The sequence below is a fragment of the Salvelinus alpinus genome, chromosome 21 (assembly GCF_045679555.1).
Source record: "Salvelinus alpinus chromosome 21, SLU_Salpinus.1, whole genome shotgun sequence".
NCBI lineage: Eukaryota > Metazoa > Chordata > Actinopteri > Salmoniformes > Salmonidae > Salvelinus > Salvelinus alpinus.
Window position 1 is genome coordinate 203,045 of NC_092106.1, and position 23,412 is coordinate 226,456.

The window sequence follows — 23,412 nt, forward strand, 5'->3', positions numbered from 1 at the left end:
TAACATAACGTAGATTCTTAGAGGACCATGGAGTTCAGTCTGCTATGTGTTTGTTTTTTTTGCCTGGGAAAATCCAGTTGTGAGAACATTTGTTTTTAAATCACTCATATCACTATGTCAGGTTCCATGCTTGAGAAAACACATTCTAGGAGTCTAATGTAAAGCTAAGACACAGTAACATCCATGGGTTAGTAAGAGTATTAATCTACTACGACGTCACCAAAGGGTCAATGGTGTACAGAGGACTGTATATGTTGAATACAAAGCTCTTACCTGTATAATTTACCGGCCTGAACTCTGTCTGTCCTTTGGGACCTAGATCTCCTTGGAACCCCTTGGAGACATTTATAAAGATATCACATTAACGTCATGTCACATAAGATACTAAGTAACGCCACATTAAAGAAAATCAAATGGGTGATCTCAGTGAGATTGGATGGTGAATAGTTAAGAGTTAAGCGTTGCTTTCTGAAATATATTTTAAAGTATTTTCTGACTTTATTGAACAGATAAAGAGAGAGAATGACAGTGGGGAATGGTAGAGAGAGGTTGTGTCAAAGGGCAGTAGGCCAGATTCAAACCTATGCCGACACCGCACAGAGAGCGCTGCTTTCTACAGTGAGTGGCTAACCTTGGGTCCCTCTGTTCCTATCAGACCAGGTAGGCCAGGGCTCCCGAGAATCCCCTGAACATATGAGAAATCATGGTAATTAGAGCACAAACACACACACAGTTGTATTGAATATGGTGACGAAACTGCTGCATACCTTTACACCAGGTGGCCCAGGGAAGCCAGGATATCCAGGAAGACCCTAATAACATGAGAACATCCTATTTTTATCCACTATACATGCAGTGCTGTAAAGTAACTCAGTAAAAATACTTTGAAGTATTTTGGGGTATCTGCACTTTACTACTAATACTTTTGGCAACTTTTACTCCACTACATTCCTAATGAGAATATATACGTTTTACCTAAATACATTTTCCCTGGCACCCAAAGGTACTACATTTTGAATGGTTAACAGGACAGGAAAATGGCATTTACTTTTGATACTTAGGTATATTTTAGCATTTAATATAACTTTTGATACTTAAGTAAATTTAAAACCAGACTTTTATTCAAGTAGTACTTTACTGGGTGACTTTCACTTTCTATTAACATGTCTTTACTTTTACTCTAGTATGACAATTGGATACTTTTTCCACCACTGCATATGTGTTACAGTAAAGAGATGAGTAGCTTGAGTAAGGCAGTGTCTTTGTGAGTGTAGGCCTGTGATGTTGTATATGCACCACAAGATGGCATTTTGTTTCAAAACATGTGGCCCTGAAATGCAAAGAAGTAGGAGCAGGGCAGGAAAGTTCTGCACAAAGTAAAAGCTTCTTAGAAGTGAGAGGAAACCCATAACAGTGACCACGTCCGATAGGGAAAGTACAGGTTAGGCATTAGTGTCTTTTTCCAATACACTCTCAGCTTAAAACATCACCATACAGTAGTTTGAATTTAAAACTAAAGATTCCTTGGTGAAATATATATTCCAAATCTATGGTAATATGAAACTAATGAATGATGAATGAATGAATGAATGATCTATGTAGGGGGAGGGGGGTAAGTTGAGCCATAGAGGTAAGGTGAGCGACCATTGTTTCTAGGAAACTATACAATTTTTTAAATAATTTGACCAAATATAAGAAGTCATCATTCCATGGACTCTGTGAAAGAAGAAATTACATGGAAAAAGTGGTAGGCAAGATAGGTCCCCCAAAAATATTTTCACCAAGTCAAATTAATTTTTGTGTTAGAGGTTTCATGATGCTTGTATATAAACCAATTACATCATTTTAGGATTGTTCTATACGTAAATAGGAGGTCTCTATAAGCTTAAATATGAGGTCCTAAACCTAGCATGAAAGTGCTTCCTTGTGGCTGTGGCTAATATAATCCAAATATTTTCCTTGATGGTAAATTGAGCCAATAGTTGAGCCAATGGCAAGTTGAGCAAGTGTTTTCTTCCCAGGCGTAATGCAAGGCATTATCTCTCTGGTATGAGATAACAACAAGGCCTGGCCTATGTTTAATGTGTTTTTTTAAAAGTGTTTGATAGGTGTTAAACCTGTGTTAAAAGCTTAAATTATTAAAAAACAAAAAAGTGATTGTGATGAAGTGTGTTCGGGAAATAAAGATAGACATGATCTTAAAAAGGTAGTGGTAATATTTCATTCAGAAAAATTTGTAGGCGGCTTCACTTACTCTGTCCCGTGACTCAACCCCCCCATTCCCTGGTTAAGTGTGCCAAGCAGTGGCGTGCCGTGGGCCTGGGGCCTAGGCCTTCAGTGAGGTACTACAGTCCCACCCGAATTAATCCACCTCTTATTACCATCATTATGCCATGGCTCTAGACACTATACATTTAGACAGAAACGCAGTATAACCAGGCGTTGCGTCACCTTGAAATTGACAAATTGACATTTTTGGGTAAACAGTGTTTAACAGACAACTCAAGTTTGCAAAGCCAGTGTGGCTCCAAACACCAAATCGATCACTTGCAAATAATAGGCATTCCCAGCAGTACAGTTTGCAGTGCTTCTCGGAGCCTGTGAGCCATTGACAGCGCTCGTAGTTGAAACTTTGAAAGTGGCGAGCGAACGAACCCCTTTCCCGCCTGTGACAGGCTTTGTGGCGTCGGGCGACCTCTCCTTACAATGTCTAACTTTTCTTGAAAAGTTTGTCTTGAGAATGGCGTTATAATTATATCCTCGACCAAATCGATATCTTCTCCTCCTTCCGCCATTGTGGGTTGAAAAAACAGCTTAGTAGAACGCAAATTAATTTGTTTATCAAATTCAGTTTCCTAGATCTGCATAGACCTGCCCATAGGACCTGCCTCTCAATATTGGTAATCCAATCAAAAGACGTGGACGCACTACGCCTGCTAGCTGGCTCCTGTGTAACACTGGAGCCAGCCAGCAGGCGTACAATAGCCAACTCTAAAGCTGATTGGTTGACACAAAATTTTAATTTCCATTCACTTTAAGCTACAAGCGCCCGCACTGTTAATTCTGAAGGCCTGAGGGCAGATTTTAGACCCCTGGCAACACATGATGGCTGAATATGATTGGATAAAAGATCTAACATAAAGACCAGCCCTCCAAATCTCAACCTGGGGCTGGAAGCAGTGCAACCAAGAGGAAAGCTATGAAATGAAGAGTATAACTCTTACTCTGGGGAATAATTTAATACATATTTGTGGGAAAATATATTTAAAAAAAAATTATATTCTGATGATGTTTAGGCCAGCAGAGAAGGCCTTGCAGGCCCTGACGGCCCACACTGGTGCCAAGAGACCACTTTTTTTGGACAAGCTCTGTTTTCAAAACTGTAATGGTTACATGAATTTAGATTATTTCCAGTGTTAAACAACATCCTGAAATATATGTAGATATCTTTGCTAGAGAGAATACTATACACTGAGTACACAAAACATTAAAAACACCTGCTCTTTCCATGACTGACCAGGTGAATCCAGGTGAATGCTATGATCCTTTATTTGTTAAATCCACTTCATTCAGTGTAGATGAAGGGGAGGAGATAGGTTAAAGAAGGATGTTTAAGCCTTGAGACATGGATTGTGTATGTGTGCCATTCAGAGGGTGAATGGACAAGACAATATATTTAAGTGCCTTTGAACGAGGTATGGTAGTATGTGCCAGGCGCACTGTTTTTTGTTAAGAACTGCAACGCTGCTGGGTTTTTCACCCTCAACAGTTTCCTGTGTGTATCAAGAATGGTCCACTGCCCTAATGGACATCCAGCCAACTTGACACGGACTGTGGGAAGCATTGGAGTCAACATGGGCCATCATCCCTGTGGAATGCTTTTGACACATTTTAGAGTCCATGCCCTGACAAATTGAGGCTGTTCTGAGGGCAAAAGGGGGGTTCAAATATGAAATATATTTGCCTTAACGGAGTGATGCTGAATGTAAAAATTGTCTCAACTTACCCCATTCTCCACTATTACTCTGCAATACCAGATTGACTATGACTTGGGGTTTTTCCTGACCATGTCCTGTGTGGCTCAGTTGGTAGAGCATGGTGCTTGCAACGCCAAGGTTGTGGGTTCGATTCCCATGGGGTGCCAGCATGAAAATGTACGCACTCACTACTATAATATTCTTTGGATAAAAGCATTTGCTAAATTACTAAAATGTAACCTGATCAGGAAAAACTCCAGACCTTGGGTAAAGGTTGTCTAGGCTCAAGATTTGTTCCATGTCAGGTCACAATGTCAGGAAAAACTCCTAACCATAACATCCCTCAGGAGCATACTCAAAGAGGAGAATCAAGTCATTTATAACATCTCTTACCCTGACTCCAGGAAATCCAATGATTCCCTTTTCTCCTTTTATTCCTGTCAACGAGTCGAATCCCTGAGAAATCAATCACTCACAGATTACTAACACACAATTAGACATTATGGTACAGGGTAAGGCAACCTATTTGTGTTTACCACTACATGAGATTCACCTGGTCCTACAGTGGTCTGTTGGACACCCGGTCCAACAGACTACTCAATTGATCACAATCCATAACTAACATAATTTGTACTCAATTAAGAAATGAATGTATTGAATGAAGAAATGAATGTAGAAATGTGAGAGCTGTGTGTATGAGGGTATGGCTACACTCTTAGAAAAAAGGGTGCTAATTAGAACCATCTAGCAGAGGTGGCACCACAAACTCTTATTTTTTTTTTAACTCAGCCGTGCTTTGACCCCCGGTATCATATAAACACACATATGACATGGAAGAATGCGTAGAATTGCGGGGAATTGTATTTAAAACTGCACATTTTATTTACATAAGTATCCTGTTTCCATTGATCCTCCTTGAGTTGTTTCTCCAACTTGATTAGAGTCCACCTGTGGTATATTCAATTGATTGGACATGATTTGGAAAGGCACACAACTGTCTATATAAGATCCCACAGTTGACAGTGCATGTCAGAGCAAAAACCAAGCCATGAGATCAAAGGAATTGTCTGTAGACCTCTGAAACAGGATTGTGTCGAGGAACAGATCTGGGGAAGGGTACCAAAACATTTCTTCAGCATTGAAGCTCCCCAAGAACACAGTGGCCTCCATCATTCTTAAATGGAAAAAGTTTTGAAACTGAGCAATCGGCCAAACTGAGCAATCGGGGGAGAAGGGACTTGGTTAGAGAGGTGACCAAGAACTCGATGGTGTCTGTGACAGAGTTGCTTTGTGGAGATGGGAGAACATTCCAGAAGGACAACCATATCTGCAGCACTCTACCAATCAGGCCTTTATGGTAGAGTAGCCAGAAGGAAGCCACTCTTCAGTAAAAGGCACATAACAGCCCGCTTGGAGTTTGCCAAAAGGCACCTAAAGGACTCTCAGACAATGATAAACAAGATTTTATGGTCTGATGAAAGCAAGATTGGACTCTTTGGCCTGAATTTTTTACAAATGTTCTTTATTTTTACTATTTTCTACATTTTAGAATAATAGTAAAGACATCAAAACTAAAAAATAACACATATGGAAACATGTAAACTCATATAAACGTCCCTTTCTCAGGACCCTGTCTTTCAAAGATAAATAGTAAAAAATACAAATAACTTGACATATCTTCATGGTAAAGGGTTAAACACTGTTTCTCATGCTTGTTCAATGAACCATAAACAATTAATGAACACGCACCTGTGGAACGGTCGTTAAGACACTAACAGGCAATTACAAAACCGCGACTCATCAGTGAAGAGCACTTTTTGCCAGTCCTGTATGGTCCAGCGACGGTGGGTTTGTGCCCATAGGTGACTATGTTACCGGTGATGTCTGGTGAGGACCTGCTTTACAACAGGCCTACAAGCCCTCAGTCCAACCTCTCTCAGCCTATTGCGGACAGTCTGAGCACTGATGGAGTTTTCATAACTGTGACCTTACACAGTTATGAAAACACTCCATCAGTGTTCTTCGGCTTGCAAGCCTCCCCCTTTTTCCTCCAAATATAACGATGGTCATTATGGCCAAACAGTTATATTTTTGTTTCATAAGACCAGAGGACATTTCTCCAAAAAGTACGATCTTTGTCCCCATGTGCAGTTCAAACCGTAATCTGGCTTTTTTATGGCGGTTTTGGAGCAGTGGCTTCTTCCTTGCTGAGCGGCCTTTCAGGTTATGTCAGTATAGGACTCGTTTTACTGTGGATATAGATACTTTTGTACCTGTTTTCTCCAGCATCTTCACAAGGTCCTTTGCTGCTCTTCTGGGATTGATTTTCACTTTTCGCAACAAAGTACATTCATCTCCAGGAGACACAACGCGTCTCCTTCCTGTGGTATGACGGCTGCGTGGTCCCATGGTGTATATACTTGCGTCCTATTGTTTGTACAGATGAACGTGGTACCTTCAGGCATTTAAATTGCTCCCAAGGATGAACCAGACTTGTGGAGGTCTACAATTTTTTTCTGAGGTCTTGGCTGATTTATTTTGATTTTCCCATGATGTCAAGCAAAGAGGCACTGAGTTTGAAGGTAGGCCTTGAAATACAGGTACACCTCCAATTGACTCAAATGATGTCAATTAACCTATCAGAAGCATCTAAAGCCATGACATCATTTTCTGGAATTTTCCAAGCTGTTTAAAACCTCTTGACACTACAGGGGGTGCTGTTTCAACTTGGACATTTATCGTTCCCAAATTAAACTGCGTCGTACTCAATTCTTGCTCGTACAATATGCATATTATTATTACTATTGGATAGAAAACAATCTCTAGTTTCTAAAACCGTTTGAATTATGTCTGTGGGTGAACCAGAACTCTTTCTGCAGCGAAATTAATGACAGGAACTGCGAAGGTCTGAAAACGAGGCTCTGTTCTCAGATCAGTTTAAAGCTCTGTATGTATCCTATGGGTCGACATGAACTGCACCCGCCTTCCCCTGGATGTCAGTAACCAATGAGAAGTGGAATGGAGTTTCTACGTAGTTCTCAGAGCTTATAAAAGGCCAAGGAACGAAGGGAGCTCTCTTTTCGACGTTCGTCATTGCGCAAAGCAAGACCTCAGGATGGCATTTTGAAACGCTCAGTTATCGACCTTAGATATATCCGTCTGTAATTTAATTCGATATAGGTGTTAGAAACATCATAACGAAGTTATTTTAAACCGAGTTATATCAGTTTATGCGAGTATATTGCTATTTTCGGAATTTCCTTAGTATTGCGTTTTGAACATTTGGGCATGTTGTGGCCACATAGCTATTGTTAGCTGCTAATTCCGAAGTTGAAGACGACGTTTTACAACCAAGCAACGATTCTTTTGGACAAAGGACCACTTGCCACTTAAAAAATCTGACATATTGGCTGGATTCACAAGATGTTGGGCTTTCATTTGCTGTACGCTGTGTATTTTTCAGAAATGTTTTAAGATGAGTAATTAGGTATTTGACGTTGGTCTCTGTAATTATTCTGGCAGCTTCGGCACTAATTCAGATTGCAGCTGCAATGTAGAACTGTGATTTATACCTGAAATATGCACATTTTTCTAAAAAAACATATGCTATACAATAAATATGTTATCAGACTGTCATCTTATGAAGTTGTTTCTTGGTTAGTAGCTATTTATATCTTTATTTGGTCGAATTAGTGATGGCTACTGATGGAGTAAAAAAAGTGGTGTCTTTTGCTAACGTGGTTAGCTAATAGATTTACATGTTGTGTCTACCCTGTAAAACATTTAAAAAATCAGAAATGATGGCTGGATTCACAAGATGTGTATCTTTCATCTGGTGTCTTGGACTTGTGATTTAATGATATTTAGATGCTAGTATTTACTTGTGACGCTATGCTAGGCTATGCTAGTCAGCTTTTTTACTGTGGGGGGTGCTCCCGGATCCGGGTTTGGGAGGAATTAGAGGTTAAAGGCAGAGGCAACTTAGTGTATGTAAACTTCTGACCCACTGGAATTGTGATACAGTGAATTATAAGTGAAATAATCTGTCTGTATACAATTGTTGGAAAAATTACTTGTGTCATGCCGACTTGCCAAAAGTATAGTTTGTTAGCAAGAAATTTGTGGAGTGATTGAAAAACGAGTTTTAATGACTCCAACCTAAGTGTATGTAAACCTCCGACTTCAACTGTGTATATATATATATATATATATATATATTATTATTATTATTTAAAAAAAATCCAGAACATTAACCATGTGTGTTCTCTTGTTTTGTACTGTTCAGTAGTTTCGACCCAATGATTTGTGACTGACCACAACTTTTCTGCGTATAGTCTTCAATGGTTTTCAGTGGTAGACTGCGGCAGAGAAGGTAAATGTTGAACTGTAATGCAAAAATGTACTGAGAAGTTACTGACTCGGTCAATGCTGCTGCTTTGATAGTGGAGTGACGGGGCCACACAAGATTGAAAAGTACTGGGGGAAATGCTGTCTCGCCACACATTTTACGTGTGGCTCTGCCATATATGGTTCTTTGGTTTGTCTCCATAGGGGAACCCTTTTTGGTGCTAGGTAGAACCCTCTATGCACTTTAGGGTTATTCATAGAACCACCTGTAAATGGTTCTACCTAGAACCCTCTATGAACAGTTCTAGTAAGAACCCTCTTATCTTTGAAGGTTTCTTTTGGTTTCTTCCTAGAACCCTCTAAAATTAAACTCTTTAAAATTAAACTCTTTTTGACAAAACATTACATATATCATAAGGCCTTTCTTTCCTAGTTATACCATAACAGAGTGGTTTTAGGGAATACCTGGTTTACAGGTCATATCAGGCCTTCAAGTCACATTATGCTGGCACGCAAAGTGATGTGTAAATCCTATTGGATTCCGGCCAGAGGAAGGATATTCAACAACTTGAATTTTGAGACTACCTAAACCATGCAACCTGGAACAATTATCTCAGTAGCTACTTAGAGATTCTCTGACAACTAGAAAAATGTATGTTATTTATCTTTGTGTAGCATCAGAACACAGATATTGAAACAAACAAAAAACAATATATTCCTGCTATAGAGCATGCTGGGAAATATGATAATGATGAGTGTGGTTTTGAGTGTTTTACTCTACCCAGAGTAAAAATGACACAATCACACTCACCTCTGGTTCACCAGCACTGTCGTTCTTTTTACTCCACTGAGTGTTAATTTAGCTTTTTTTTACACTGAAATATCTACACTGGTAACACTGGACAATTTGCTGGGTACAAATATTCTCATATACTGTAGGTACAGTTGAAACATTCTCACATCTATCTTTTTAAACTCTAGAGCAGGGGTTCCCAAACGTTTCCACTCATGCCCCCCTTCCAGCACTGGGGAATATTCCATGCCTCCACTTTGTGCGCAAGCCAACGTCTATTTCTATGGGCACAAGCACTGTTCATGACACAAACTGTTCACACCCCTCTTGTTGGTGGAGATAATATGTTGCAAGTTTAAACTTTATTTTCTTGCAATCCCATACATTTTGCCATGTCTAATGTGTATTCATGCTATATTTGAGTGACTCAAACACTACAACAAAATATATGGGCAAAAAAACATTAGCTGAAATGATTTAGTTGATCTGGACATTTCTGACAAGTTATAAATAGCTATGCAATGACTGACAAGAGAGAAAACTGATGATGCACTACCCAACTTCAAAATGACACCTTATGCATTCTACCATTTCAACTTTCAAGAGTAAATTGAAAGCCGGACTGAGTTCGTTTAAATTTGATGTTTGCATAATCAGTTTGGTAACCACTGCTCTAGAGAGTTAACGTTTAAACACTGAGGTAAACACTAATGCTCAAGGCACTTTTTAAAAGAAATACAAAAATTACAATAAAAAAAGCTTTCCAAAGGATCATTCCCACCTTCCAAAGAATCATCAAAGAACCTTTTCTTCCAAAAAACGGTCCTTAGGATGAAAAAGGTTATAGGCAGAACCCTGTGTCTTACAAAGAACCCTCATCTTCCAAAAAGAGTTCTTCAGATGAAAATGGTTCTTGGTCAAACCATCCCTCTGCAAATAATTGTTTTGGAACCCATTTTTCTAAGAGTGTAGACTAGTAAGACTTTAGTGGAAAGAAAAGCAGCCCCAGTGAATCCACACATGCACCTACACTCATAAGCACGTACATATGAATACACAAAGTAATGATGATTAACAACATTCAGCTGGCTCTGTGTACTCACATCACTTCCCCTTGGTCCACACTCTCCCTTCACACCTCTCCTCCCCTGCAATAAAACACAGACAATCAATAAGAATCAGGAAAGAATATAAAGAATAGATACTTTGATGTATATTTTTTTGAAAATAAATTGGTATTCTGCCTTTCCCAACAACCCCATACAAACATTGAGAGGCACTGGGTCAGCCACAGTGCAGCCCCCCTGGATGGAGCTATTTTGGAGGGGGTTAAGTGCCTTTCGTCAAGGGCACAAAAGGCAGGAGATGGTACCTGGGATCAGAGACCAACAGCCTTCCAGCTGCCATTTGAGATTCATCACCAGTTTTGTGATGCACGCCCCAGGGCTTGAACCAGCAACTTTTGAGCTGCTGGTCCAACCTCTCGAGTACCTGCCACCCCACAGACAACCAATGATAATCATGCTATAGAAGACATCCTGATCACCTGGCTTCCTTTGATGTAGAAGTCTTCTGGGGGGTCCACAAACTCAAAGGGTCCTGGGGGTCCTTGGGTACCCTGGTCTCCCTATGACACATACACAGGTGAGGTTGTCAGCACATTCCTTACACACACACTGTATCTATATACACAGTACCAGTCAAAAGATTGGATACACCTACTCATTCAATGGTTTTTCTTTATTTGTACTATTTTCTACATTGTAGAATAATAGTGAAGACATCAAAACTATGAAATAAAACATATGGAATCAGTGTTAAAGGAGTTCCCACATATGCTGAGCACTTGTTGGCTGCTTTTTCTTCACTTTGCGGTCCAACTCATCCCAAACCATCTCAATTGGGTTCAGGTCAGGTGATTGTGGAGGCCAGGTCATATGATGCAGCACTCCATCCATATCAATCCTAATGTTTAAGTATTTATATGTGGGAACATGTTCGATTGGAGAACCATCTAATGAGTGAACATTCTTACAAGAGTTTAAAGGGGTTGGGTTAAATGTGGAAGACACATTTCAGTTGAAGGCATTCAGTTGTACAACTGACTAGGCATCCCCCTTTCCCTTTCCCTAAAAACATGTATTTTGTTTTGCACGTATTTAAGCACACGTTTTAAATCAACAAGGGATTCCTGCATAGCTATAAAATCTGACTGTAGTTTTGACACAGCCAGATCAACAGTCGGGCCAATAGCATTCATAATAGTATAATCTGCATATAGATGAAGTTTATTATGTTTTACAGATTGACCAATGTGTTTATACAAATAGTGAAGACAACAGGTCCCAAAAATCGACCCCTGTGGTACACTTTGATGTACATCAAGAAATGTAGACTTAACCCCATCAATCACAACGGCCTGAGTTCTGTCACTAAGATAATCATTAAACCATTAACAGGCGTCAGAGCTCAGGTCTGTTGAGGACAACTTATTCAATTAAATAGCATGAGCAACAGTATCAAACATTTTTGACAGGTCTACAAACAAAGCAGCACATTTGATTTGAGTGTCTAAAGCATTGACAAGATCATTCATAACTAAAGTGGTTGCTGTAATAGTTACATTCAAAATACATTTGCAAAAGTTGTACATTTTCTAAGGATTCAAGAATCTTAGCTAGACAAGGAAGCCTTGAAATGGGGCGATAAGTAATAAGATCACTACTATCCTCGCCCTTATGGATTGGAAGCACAAGAGCTGATGTCCATACTTGACCTGCAGGGGTGTTAAGAACACACTTGTGGGTTACTCACTTCATCTCCTTTCTGTCCTGGCAATGATCTTCCTTTTTCTCCCTTGTAAAATGACAGCGAGAGAGGGAGAGGTAAAAGGGAGAGAGAGAATTAATGAAAGAAAGAGAGAGAGAGTGAGTGTGACAGATAAATAAAACTCTAGCTAGCCTATGGAGAGGGCCGTGTACTAGTGTTTCATATGATTTAGAACGCTATAAACACAATTGAATATGCAATTGTGGCATGAAATAATATTAGATGATCCCTTTTCATAGTATGTACAGCAAAATATGTGAAAGTGTAATCGAGCAGGTAGTTAGATAAAGGTAGGATCTTACAGGTGGACCTCTCAGGCCAGGTGAACCAGTTAAACCCTGCAGAAAAACACAGACATCCTTATGAATACACATGGTTTTAAACAAATTCAAGGTGATTGTTTGGATGACACAATACACAAAGAAACAAACTGCAGGCCACGGTATGTACCACAAATACAGTATACATTGAGCACACATTCGAGTGAGAAAACACAATGGGTGTGGTTTTTTTCTGTATTTTTTTCTGACTGTCCACACTCCGTTTTACATGTGACCCATATCAGATTTGCACATGCAGTAGTAGCACACAGATGCAAAGCTCATTTCCTGTCACTGTTCCTTAATATTTTGGGGTGGTTGTTATTATAACAGAGGGTAATGTGCAAAAAACTTCAGAGCACATCTTTTTTTATCTGAGCATCCAGACAGAAGTTGCATATGGAGGATGGGGTTTGTACCAGGATTCAGATCCACCTATGCAGGAGTGAAAATATCAGATTCAATTCATTTTTTGCTGTTTACACATTATGGAAAATATCATATTGGTATAAGATATGCAAATAATTGAAATATTATCTGAATTGGGCTGCCTGTGTGAACACAGCCTTAAGCGTCATAGTCAGACGATATTGCCACTCCTCTAATTTCCATATTTTCAATCTAAGCCTACAAGAAACTGTGTGTCCTCAGGCCTGGAGGAAAGCAAAAGTCATTTCGCTCCCCAATAATAGTAAAGCCCCATTTACTGGTTCAAATAACCAGCCAATCAGCCTGTTACCAACCTTTAGGAAACTTTAGGAAAGAAATGGTTTTTGACCAGATAAAATGCTATTTTACAGAAAAAAAATTGACAACAGTGGCATTCGACATGCACAGCACTTACACAAATGACTGATGATTGGCTGAGAGAACTTGATGATAAAAAGATTGTGGGAGCTCTTGTGTTAGACTTCAGTGTGGCATTTGACATTATCAATCATAGTCTGCTGCTGGAAAAACATGTGATATGGCTTTACTGCTATATTGTGGATACAAACTGTTCCTGGATGGTTGGGAGAAGTTGCTCTCGGAGGATGAGTTGGTACCATTCTTTATTCATAGCTGTGTTCTTAGGCAGAATTGTGAGTTAGCCCACTCCCTTGGCTGAGAAGCAACCCCACACATGAATGGTCTCAGGATGCTTTACTGTTGGCATGACACAGGACTAGTGGTAGCGCTCACCTTGTCTTCTCCGGACAAGCTTTTTTCAGGATGCCCCAAACAATCGGAAAGGGGATTCATCAGAGAAAATGACTTTACCCCAGTCCTCAGCTGTCCAATCCCTGTACCTTTTGCAGAATATCAGTCTGTCCCTGATGTTTTTCCTGGAGAGAAGTGGCTTCTTTGCTGCCCTTCTTGACACCAGGCCATCCTCCAAAAGTCTTCGCCTCACTGTGCGTGCAGATGCACTCACACATGCCTGCTGCCATTCCTGAGCAAGCTCTGTACTGGTGGTGCCCAGATCCCGCAGCTGAATCAACTATAGGAGACGGTCCTGGCGCTTCCTGGACTTTCTTGGGCGCCCTGAAGCCTTCTTCACAACAATTGAACCGCTCTCCTTGAAGTTCTTGATGATCCGATAAATGGTGGATATAGGTGCAATCTTACTGGCAGCAATATCCTTGCCTGTGAAGCCCTTTTTGTGCAAAGCAAGGATGATGGCACGTGTTTCCTTGCAGGTAACCATGGTTGACAAAGGAAGAACAATGATTCAAAGCACCACCCTCCTTTTGAAGCTTCCAGTCTGTTATTCCAACTCAATCAGCACGACAGAGTGATCTCCAGCCTTGTCCTCGTCAACACTCACACCTGTGTTAACGAGAGAATCACTGACATGTCAGCTGGTCCTTTTGTGGCAGGGCTGAAATGCAGTGGAAATGTTTTTGGGGATTCAGTTAATTTGCATGGCAAAGAGGGACTTTGCAATTAATTGCAATTCATCTGATCACTCTTCATAACATTCGGGAGTATATGCAAATTGCCATCATACAAACTGAGGCAGCAGACTTTGTGTCATTCTCAAAACTTTAAGCCACGACTGTGGGAACACACTTAATGTGTTGTGAAAAGTGTTATGAAATGTAATGCCATGTAATATTTTAAATAGTATATAACTGCCTTAAAGTAGCTGGACCCCAGGAAGAGTAGCTGCTACCTTGGCAGCTACTAATGGGGATCCTTAATAAATACAAATACAAAACTAAATCCTGTAATAAATAATGTGGAAATTCAGAAAGTTGAGGTGACTAAACTGCTTGGAGTAACCCTGGATTGTAAACTGTCGTGGTCATAACATGTTGATGCAACAGTAGCTAAGATGGGGAGAAGTCTGTCCATAATAAAGATCTGCTCTACCTTCTTAACAACACTATCAACAAGGCAGGTCCTACAGGCCCTAGTTTTGTTGCTCCTGCCACAAAGAGGAAAACAATTATAATTGGCTCAGAACAGCACAGCTGGCCCTTAAATATACACAGAGAACTAACATTAATAATATGCATGTCAATCTCTTATGGTTCAAAGTAGAGGGATTGACTTCATCACTACTTGTTTTTTTAAGAAGTATTGACATGTTGAATGCACCGAGCTGTCTGTTTAAACTACTAGCACACAGCTCGGACACCCATGCATACCCCACAAGACATGCCACCAGAGGTCTCCTCACAATCCCCAAGTCCAGAACAGACTATGGGAGGCGCACAGTACAACATAGAGCCATGGCTACATGGAACTCTATTCTACATCAGGTAACTGATTCAAGCAGTAGAATCAGATTTAAAAAACAGATAAAAATACACCTTATGGAACAACAGGGACTGTAAAGAGACAAACACAGATACAGACACACGCATACACATACACATGCTAACACACACACGTACACATGCATTTTGTATTGTAGATATGAGGTATTAGAGTAGTGGCCTGAAGGCACACACTTAATGTGTTGTGAAACATAATGTAACATTTTAAAATGTACATAACCAGTGTTGGGTAGGTTACTTTCTAAATGTAATCCATTAGAAATATAAATAATCCACAGACGCTGAGACACGATAGTCCGGTTTCCCATTGTGACATAGCTGAAATCACCATCCCGGAGGACGCACAGACAGAATTTTCAACCAAAGAGGATCCGGTATGTGTCCTCCATTTGAATGTGTTGACAGTTGGAAAAATAGCTTGAGCTGCACTGAGAATTAGAAATGTATGAAAGCCGATATTCTAGAACACTGCTGTGCGTACGTGTACACGTTTTGGACTATGATGATGCTTTATACTCACATTTGATCCATCCAAACCAACTGGTCCAGTAGGTCCCCTAGGGCCGCTAATGCCTTGGAAGCCCTGTAAAACAACGAACCCTGCGTCAAACCCTAACAAACAACCTGGATACATCCACAACCCACAAAGCATCTGAACGAATACGTATGGTAAGATTCCATGCTTGAAGTGGAATGAAAAAGGTGGTGTTTTCATTTTAGTAACAGCATTCATACTTTAGTGCAAATATTCTATAAGAGGTGCAGGTACTCAAGCAGGAGGCAAGGCAAATCCGTTTTCACGATATCTGGTATATCATGAAAATAAATAAATCACAGCACGTTTTTGGACTCATTCAGAAGTTTTGACATGACTAAGAAAAATACTCTTGGAAATTAATGTTGAAAGTAACATTTATATTCCTAAAACATATGTTGAAAATGATGCTGTTGCTGCTTCCTGTTGACAATAACTTTTGAATTAAAGCCCAATGTCAAAACACCATTTTGAAGTGTCCAAATCAATATTCAAAATATGCAGAAATAGTTTGTGCTATATTGAAAACTTTAACATAAAATGTACTACCTACATATACAGATGTAGGATCTTAATTTGATCACTATTTTGCTGCTGAGAATGTTGCTGCAAAGCAGAAAATGCAAACTTGTTGTGTATTTGAATTTGAACAATTTTAACTTTGACATTTCAGACTTGATTTGCCCTAACAATTTTTTTTGCAACCCCTACAATAAAGTAAATTCATTATAATCCACATAATAATTCACATATCCTGTTGCTGCACTATTATTTTCCTGCTTTAGCAAACTGGCATGCCACAATAGTAATCAAATTACTTATACTTTATTGAATGTGCATATGCACACTCATATCGATTAGGAGGGAAATCAGTTTGTATACGCTGTTGAAATTGACACACAAAAAAAAGACGAAAACTGGAGATATTGTTTACATCACTGGTTAGTGGACAACCTGCAGTAGACAGTCAGCTACATTTCAGTGTTGGGGGACACCAAAACAGAAAGGGAAACGCAACACTGTTTTGTCAATTACTCATATCGATATCACGTTGAAATCAATAGCGCGAGAAGGGGGAAAATCAGGTTGCATGTTCCGCCTCGGCCGGCTCGGCGTGGGAGACGGATGAGCCGGCCGAGGGAGACCGACGAGCCGGCCGAGGCGTGGGAGACCGACGAGCAGGCTGAGGCATGACGTGGGATGGGAGCCTGCCGAGCCAAGGAAACCTCTCGAGCCAGCTAACGCAAAAATTAAGAAAGACCTTTGAATGAGTAGGTGTGCCCAAACTTTTGACTGGTACTGTATATTTAGGAATGTTGGATGTGGATTTCAGGAGGATGTCAATACAGAAAAAGGAACAAACGAATCAACGAATCACGGCCCAGCATAGGATATCAACACTGACTAGGGTTGGCTGTTATTTGAGTCATAGTTTAAATCTCAAATCCATGTATTGGTGTGTGGTCAGTATTTTTATAGAGAGACCGCCCCGAATTCTCCATGGTCAAAAAGTGAGCTTTTGTAATGTAATGACATACTGTCCACATCAAGGAAAGTGACATAATATAAATTAATTAAATATGGAAAAATAATAAAATATCTTAATTGAGGATGATAGTAAATGAAGCAAACTCACAGATTTGTACAATTATTACATTTACATTTAAGTCATTTAGCAGACGCTCTTATCCAGAGCGACTTACAAATTGGTGCATTCACCTTATGACATCCAGTGGAACAGCCACTTTACAATAGTGCATCTAAATCTTTTAAGGGGGGGGGAAATTCATTATAATCCACATAATTCACATATCCTGTTGCTGCACTATTATTTTCCTGCTTTAGCAAACTGGCATGCCACAATAGTAATCAAATTACTTATACTTTATTGAATGTGCATATGCACACTCATATCGATTAGGAGGGAAATCAGTTTGTATACGCTGTTGAAATTGACATTCACTTACATTTCACAAATTTAACAGTTTAAAAAATGCTGTTTTGCACAATTTAACCGGGCACTCTAGAAAGAGTTCCCATAGTGACCGTGCAGCAGCCCGTTAATTCGCCCTCACTACAAAATCAAAGGTGTTGCTACTCAGTTCAGTTAAGCACTGGGTATATGTCAACCTGGCTGCTCTTCTTACGTACATTGTTGACATGACAAGGACAGTTAGTGAAGATGGCTAAAATCACATTCAGATCTGGTGACCAGGCAATAGTAATGCAGTAGTAACTATGATGACACATTGAATGTGTCACAGCAGCAGAGGCAGACACATGCTGGTAAGGGGGACATTTTGAAGTAGCGTATGTTGTGACTTGACAGGCTGTAGGGAAACCATCCAACAACCATCTTACTCACAGGCAGTCCAGTAACCCCAACACGGCCGACATCACCCTGTCAGATAAGAAGTAAAGAAAAAGATAAGAAATCTTAACAACAGAACATACATGGCAGGGTGAGGAGGCATTGGAGCGGGTGAGGATGAGCAAACGGGTGTACAAAGCTAAGAGGGTATAGGAGTGAGAGTTAGGTACACAGACAAGGACTGTAGGATGATTGATTGTGTGGAAGCATAGGGCATATTCATTTTTGTTTTGTATGCAGACATGGGTTGGGCACCTAAAAGGTTTATGACAATCAATCCATCCACCCATCCATCCATCATCAATCAAAAAATCAATCAATAATCAAATAAGATGAATATTTTGTGTAAGAGTTGCAATCATGTACAGGTGGACACACATGAAAGAGACTGTATGGAGGGGTGATGGTTGTGAAAGGCCACTTACAGGTATACCAGAGTACTGGATGAACTGAACGGTGGGGTCCCCTGGCACACCTTTGATCCCTGGGAAACCCTGCAGTAATCAATAGAAGTGTCAACAACACAATACAGTATATGTGAACGTGAATGTATTTGTTACAGAGTGGAAACTCACAACCCTACGCAAAATACACAAGAAGCACCGCAAATAACACTGATCTAGAGAAGGCATTTCTAGATCTGGGGCGACAGTACTTCTAGGTCTCAGGAAGGCAGTAGCAAGAGCCCAACTGTGTGATCTGAGTCATGTGGACCACTGTGACAGAGAGGAAATTCCACCCAGACCGGGGTGTGAACTCAAAATCCTCTGTACCGTTAACACAACATACTCAAGAAGCGCTTCTAGGTCTCAGGAAGGCAGTAGCAATACCCTTAGCTATCCCCTATGTCGTGTCTTTGCTATGCCAGATTAAGTGATATGACATGCTATTCTATAAAATCATTTCTCTGTAATTAATATTACCTGATTAAACTAATCATGTAAATGTAATTAACTAGAAAGTCGGGGCACCACGAAATAATGTTTATATTACACTAGTCAGTGTCACACCACACTGGATCATTGATCACTGTCTGCCCTGACCCTTAGACTGCCTGCCGTTCGGTACCTTTTGGACTCTGATCTGGGTGACTGACCTCTGCCTGCCCTTGACCTGTTGTTTTGCCTGCCCCCTGTTCCTTCATGTTCTGGGTTCTCAAGGAATGCAGAGTGATATAGCCCCTATCTGTGTCCCCTACACCAGCCACATACCGTACAGTTCTGTACTGTACTCACCGCTCCCCCATCAGGCCCGTCCAGACCATGGATTCCAGGGAAACCAGTGTCCCCTCTGGTCCCGTTACAGCCATCAAGCCCTGGTAGACCAGGAACACCCCCCGGCCCAGGGTGACCCTGGAACACACACACACACGCACACACACGTTAGGTTATATATATGCACCATTGGTCATTCCCACTATCCAGTGCCTTTTCTTTCCCCAGGAAATATCACTTCTTATACCATGGCATTGTTGAATAATAGTTTCTGATTTGCTTGAAGGGCATTCTAGAGTGTGCATTATTTCCCTAATACGCACTGTATATTTGCACGGTAGAATTCAATGTCTATAGTTCTTACATGTTCGATGTTTGAGCTGCTTTTGAAAGCAAAGGTCGAATTGAAAACATCATTGGCACTGTTGAATTTGATTTTCATAATAGCAAGCCAGGACTGATGGTTTGGTTATCTAAACTAGCAAGTCTGTTTGCTTGGTTACCAAGGCAACTACAGTTGCTATCTAGTAAACTTGCTAGTTACTTCAGTGGATGTTGAACACATTTCTACCTGCAAATGAACACATTTCTAGCTGTACATTTGTTAAATTATAGCCATGGTATAAAATGGATAATCAACACGGGGCTCTATGCATTCTCTTGAAAATAATGCAACTCTGTGGAATGTTAGTTTCGTGGAACACACCTTCTACATCGTTCATTATTTTCCAGAGAACGCATAGCCCCTTGACTATCCCTGTAACGGCTGTCAATGTCGTTCTCCTCCTCAGACGAGGAGGAGCATGGATCGGACCAAGATGCGGAGTAGGAGGTATTCATGATTTTAATGGCAAACCAACAAACACTACAAATAAACAAAACAACAAACGTGACTAACCTGCAACAGTCCTGTGTGGCCCAAACGCTAACACAGGAAACAAACACCCACAAAACTCCAGTGAAACCCTGGCTGCCTTAGTATGACTCTCAATCAGAGACAAACGATACACACCTGTCTCTAATTGAGAATCATACCAGGCCGAACACAAAACCCAACATAGAAATAGAAAACATAGACTGCCCACCCAACACTCACGCCCTGACCAATAAAGACATACAAAACAAGAGAAAACAGGTCAGGAACGTGACATAACCCCCCCCTTAAGGTGCGAACTCCGGGCGCACCAGCACAAAGTCTAGGGGAGGGTCTGGGTGGGCATCTGACCACGGTGGTGGCTCAGGCTCTGGGCGAGGTCCCCACCCCACCATAGTCACTCCCCGCTTCCGTATCCCCCTCCCAATGACCACCCTCCAACTCAACCCACCTAAATGAAGGGGCAGCATCGGGATAAGGGCCAGCACCGGGATAAGGGGCAGCAGCTCCGGGATAAGGGGCAGCAGCTCCGGGATAAGGGGCAGCAGCTCCGGGATAAGGGGCAGCAGCTCCGGGATAAGGGGCAGCAGCTTCGGGATAAGTGGCAGCTCATGACTGGAGGGCAGCTCATGACTGGAGGGCAGCTCATGACTGGAGGGCAGCTCATGACTGGAGGGCAGCTCATGACTGGAGGGCAGCTCATGACTGGAGGGCAGCTCATGACTGGAGGGCAGCTCATGACTGGCGGGCAGCTCCTGACTGGCGGGCGTCTCTGGCGGCTCCTGACTGGCGGGCGTCTCTGGCGGCTCCTGACTGGCGGGCGTCTCTGGCGGCTCCTGACTGGCGGGCGTCTCTGGCGGCTCCTGACTGGCGGGCGTCTCTGGCGGCTCCTGACTGGCGGGCGTCTCTGGCGGCTCCTGACTGGCGGGCGTCTCTGGCGGCTCCTGACTGGCGGACGGCTCTAGCGGCTCCTGACTGACGGACGGCTCTAGCGGCTCCTGACTGACGGACGGCTCTACTGGCTCGGGACAGACGGGCGGCTCTACTGGCTCGGGACAGACGGGCGGCTCTACTGGCTCGGGACAGACGGGCGGCTCTACTGGCTCAGGACAGACGGGCGGCTCTACTGGCTCAGGACAGACGGGCGGCTCTAATGGCTCGTGGCAGACGGATGGCTCAGACGGCGCTGGGCAGACGGATGGCTCAGACGGCGCTGGGCAGACGGATGGCTCAGACGGCGCTGGGCAGACGGATGGCTCAGACGGCGCTGGGCAGACGGATGGCTCAGACGGCGCTGGGCAGACGGATGGCTCAGACGGCGCTGGGCAGACGGATGGCTCAGACGGCGCTGGGCAGACGGATGGCTCAGACGGCGCTGGGCAGACGGATGGCTCAGACGGCGCTGGGCAGACGGATGGCTCAGACGGCGCTGGGCAGACGGATGGCTCAGACGGCGCTGGGCAGACGGATGGCTCAGACGGCGCTGGGCAGACGGATGGCTCAGACGGCGCTGGGCAGACGGATGGCTCAGACGGCGCTGGGCAGACGGATGGCTCAGACGGCGCTGGACAGACGGATGGCTCAGACGGCGCTGGGCAGACAGATGGCTCAGACGGCGTTGGGCAGACAGATGGCTCAGACGGCGTTGGGCAGACGGATGGTTCAGACGGCGCTGGGTAGACGCATGGTTCAGGCACCGCTGGGCAGACGGCAGACTCTGGCCGGCTGAGACGCACAATAGGCCTGATGCGTGGTGCCGGAACTGGACGTACCGGGCTGAGGGCACGCACCTCAGGGCGAGTGCGGGGAGGAGGAACAGGGCTCTGGAGATGCACTGGAAGCCTGGTGCGTGGTGTAGGCACTGGTGGTACTGGGCTGGGGCGGGAAGGTGGCGCCGGATATGCCGGACTGTGAAGGAGGACACGCGCTCTTGAGCACCGAGCCTCTCCAACATTACCAGGTTGAATGGTCCCCGTAGCCCTGCCAGTGCGGCGAGGTGGAATAGCCCGCACTGGGCTATGCAGGCGAACCGGGGACACCACCTGCAAGGCTGGTGCCATGTACGCCGGCCCGAGGAGACGTACTGGAGGCCAGATACGTTGGGCCGGCTTCATGACATCCGGCTCGATGCCCAACCTAGCCCTCCCAGTGCGGCAAGGTGGAATAGCCCGCACTGGGCTAAGCACGCGTACTGGGGACACCGTGCGCTTTACCGCATAACACGGTGTCTGACCAGTACGACGCCCTCTCACTCCACGGTAAGCCCGGGGAGTTGGCTCAGGTAACCAACCCGGCTTCGCCACACCCCCCTTTAGCCCCCCCCCCAATAAATTTTTGGGTGAGCCTCTCGGGCTTCCAGCCTCTCTTACGTGCTGCCTCCTCATACCAGCGCTCCTGGGCTGTGGCTGCCTCCTTCTCCTCCCGAGAGCGGCGATTCTCTCCCACCTTAGCCCAGGGTCCTTCTCCGTTGAGTATTTGCTCCCATGTCCATTCCTCTTCTCTCCATTGCTTTTGTTCTTGCCGTCCTTCTCCAATCCGCTTGGTCCTGGTTTGGTGGGTGTTTCTGTAACGGCTGTCAATGTCGTTCTCCTCCTCAGACGAGGAGGAGCATGGATCGGACCAAGATGCGGAGTAGGAGGTATTCATGATTTTAATGGCAAACCAACAAACACTACAAATAAACAAAACAACAACCGTGACTAACCTGCAACAGTCCTGTGTGGCCCAAACGCTAACACAGGAAACAAACACCCACAAAACACCAGTGAAACCCTGGCTGCCTTAGTATGACTCTCAATCAGAGACAAACGATACACACCTGTCTCTAATTGAGAATCATACCAGGCCGAACACAAAACCCAACATAGAAATAGAAAACATAGACTGCCCACCCAACACTCACACCCTGACCAATAAAGACATACAAAACAAGAGAAAACAGGTCAGGAACGTGACAATCCCTTACTTATTTAGTGTAAAATGTGGATTCCAAAAGCCTTTAAATATAAGGTTAGCTGTCATTTACCTTTAAAAGCACAAAGATATGGATCTCAAAGGGAATTTATGCATTTTGTTTTCAGTGCATGTTGGCATGTTGCCATGTCCCCTGGTGCTATTCGTCAACTTCTACAAGAAATATAAACTATAAGATAAAATATTTCTTCATTATTTTATAGTCCTAAAAAACAAATCTGTCAGCAATATTTTCTTTCTCATGATTATTGTATTTATTATTATTGTATTTATGATGTTCTGTGTGTCCCTGATATCACTTTCCACCCTGTTAGTTTGTAGTAATTCTCCTTTAAGAAAACAACCCCTTCCCACAATGACATCCTGTTCAGGTAGTGTCATTACTTTGTTGGTGGGAAAACGGTAATGAGGGGA

At 42.7% G+C, this 23,412-nt stretch overlaps 1 protein-coding gene across 2 annotated transcripts in view; it reads right to left on the bottom strand.

The window, feature by feature from the left end:
• col4a4 (collagen, type IV, alpha 4) overlaps positions 1-23,412 on the bottom strand; it is a 170,289-nt gene that overhangs the window by 70,531 nt on the left and 76,346 nt on the right. For both annotated transcript variants that reach the window (XM_071356391.1, XM_071356390.1), the window contains exons 7-18: positions 19,173-19,289; positions 18,363-18,431; positions 17,932-17,967; positions 15,552-15,614; positions 12,249-12,284; positions 11,932-11,973; positions 10,664-10,744; positions 10,221-10,265; positions 4,371-4,433; positions 768-812; positions 632-685; positions 274-334 (exon numbers count right to left, since the gene is read on the bottom strand). In XM_071356391.1, the coding sequence (XP_071212492.1) occupies positions 274-334; positions 632-685; positions 768-812; positions 4,371-4,433; positions 10,221-10,265; positions 10,664-10,744; positions 11,932-11,973; positions 12,249-12,284; positions 15,552-15,614; positions 17,932-17,967; positions 18,363-18,431; positions 19,173-19,289 (712 nt within the window). The remainder of the gene's footprint in view (positions 1-273; positions 335-631; positions 686-767; positions 813-4,370; positions 4,434-10,220; positions 10,266-10,663; positions 10,745-11,931; positions 11,974-12,248; positions 12,285-15,551; positions 15,615-17,931; positions 17,968-18,362; positions 18,432-19,172; positions 19,290-23,412) is intronic.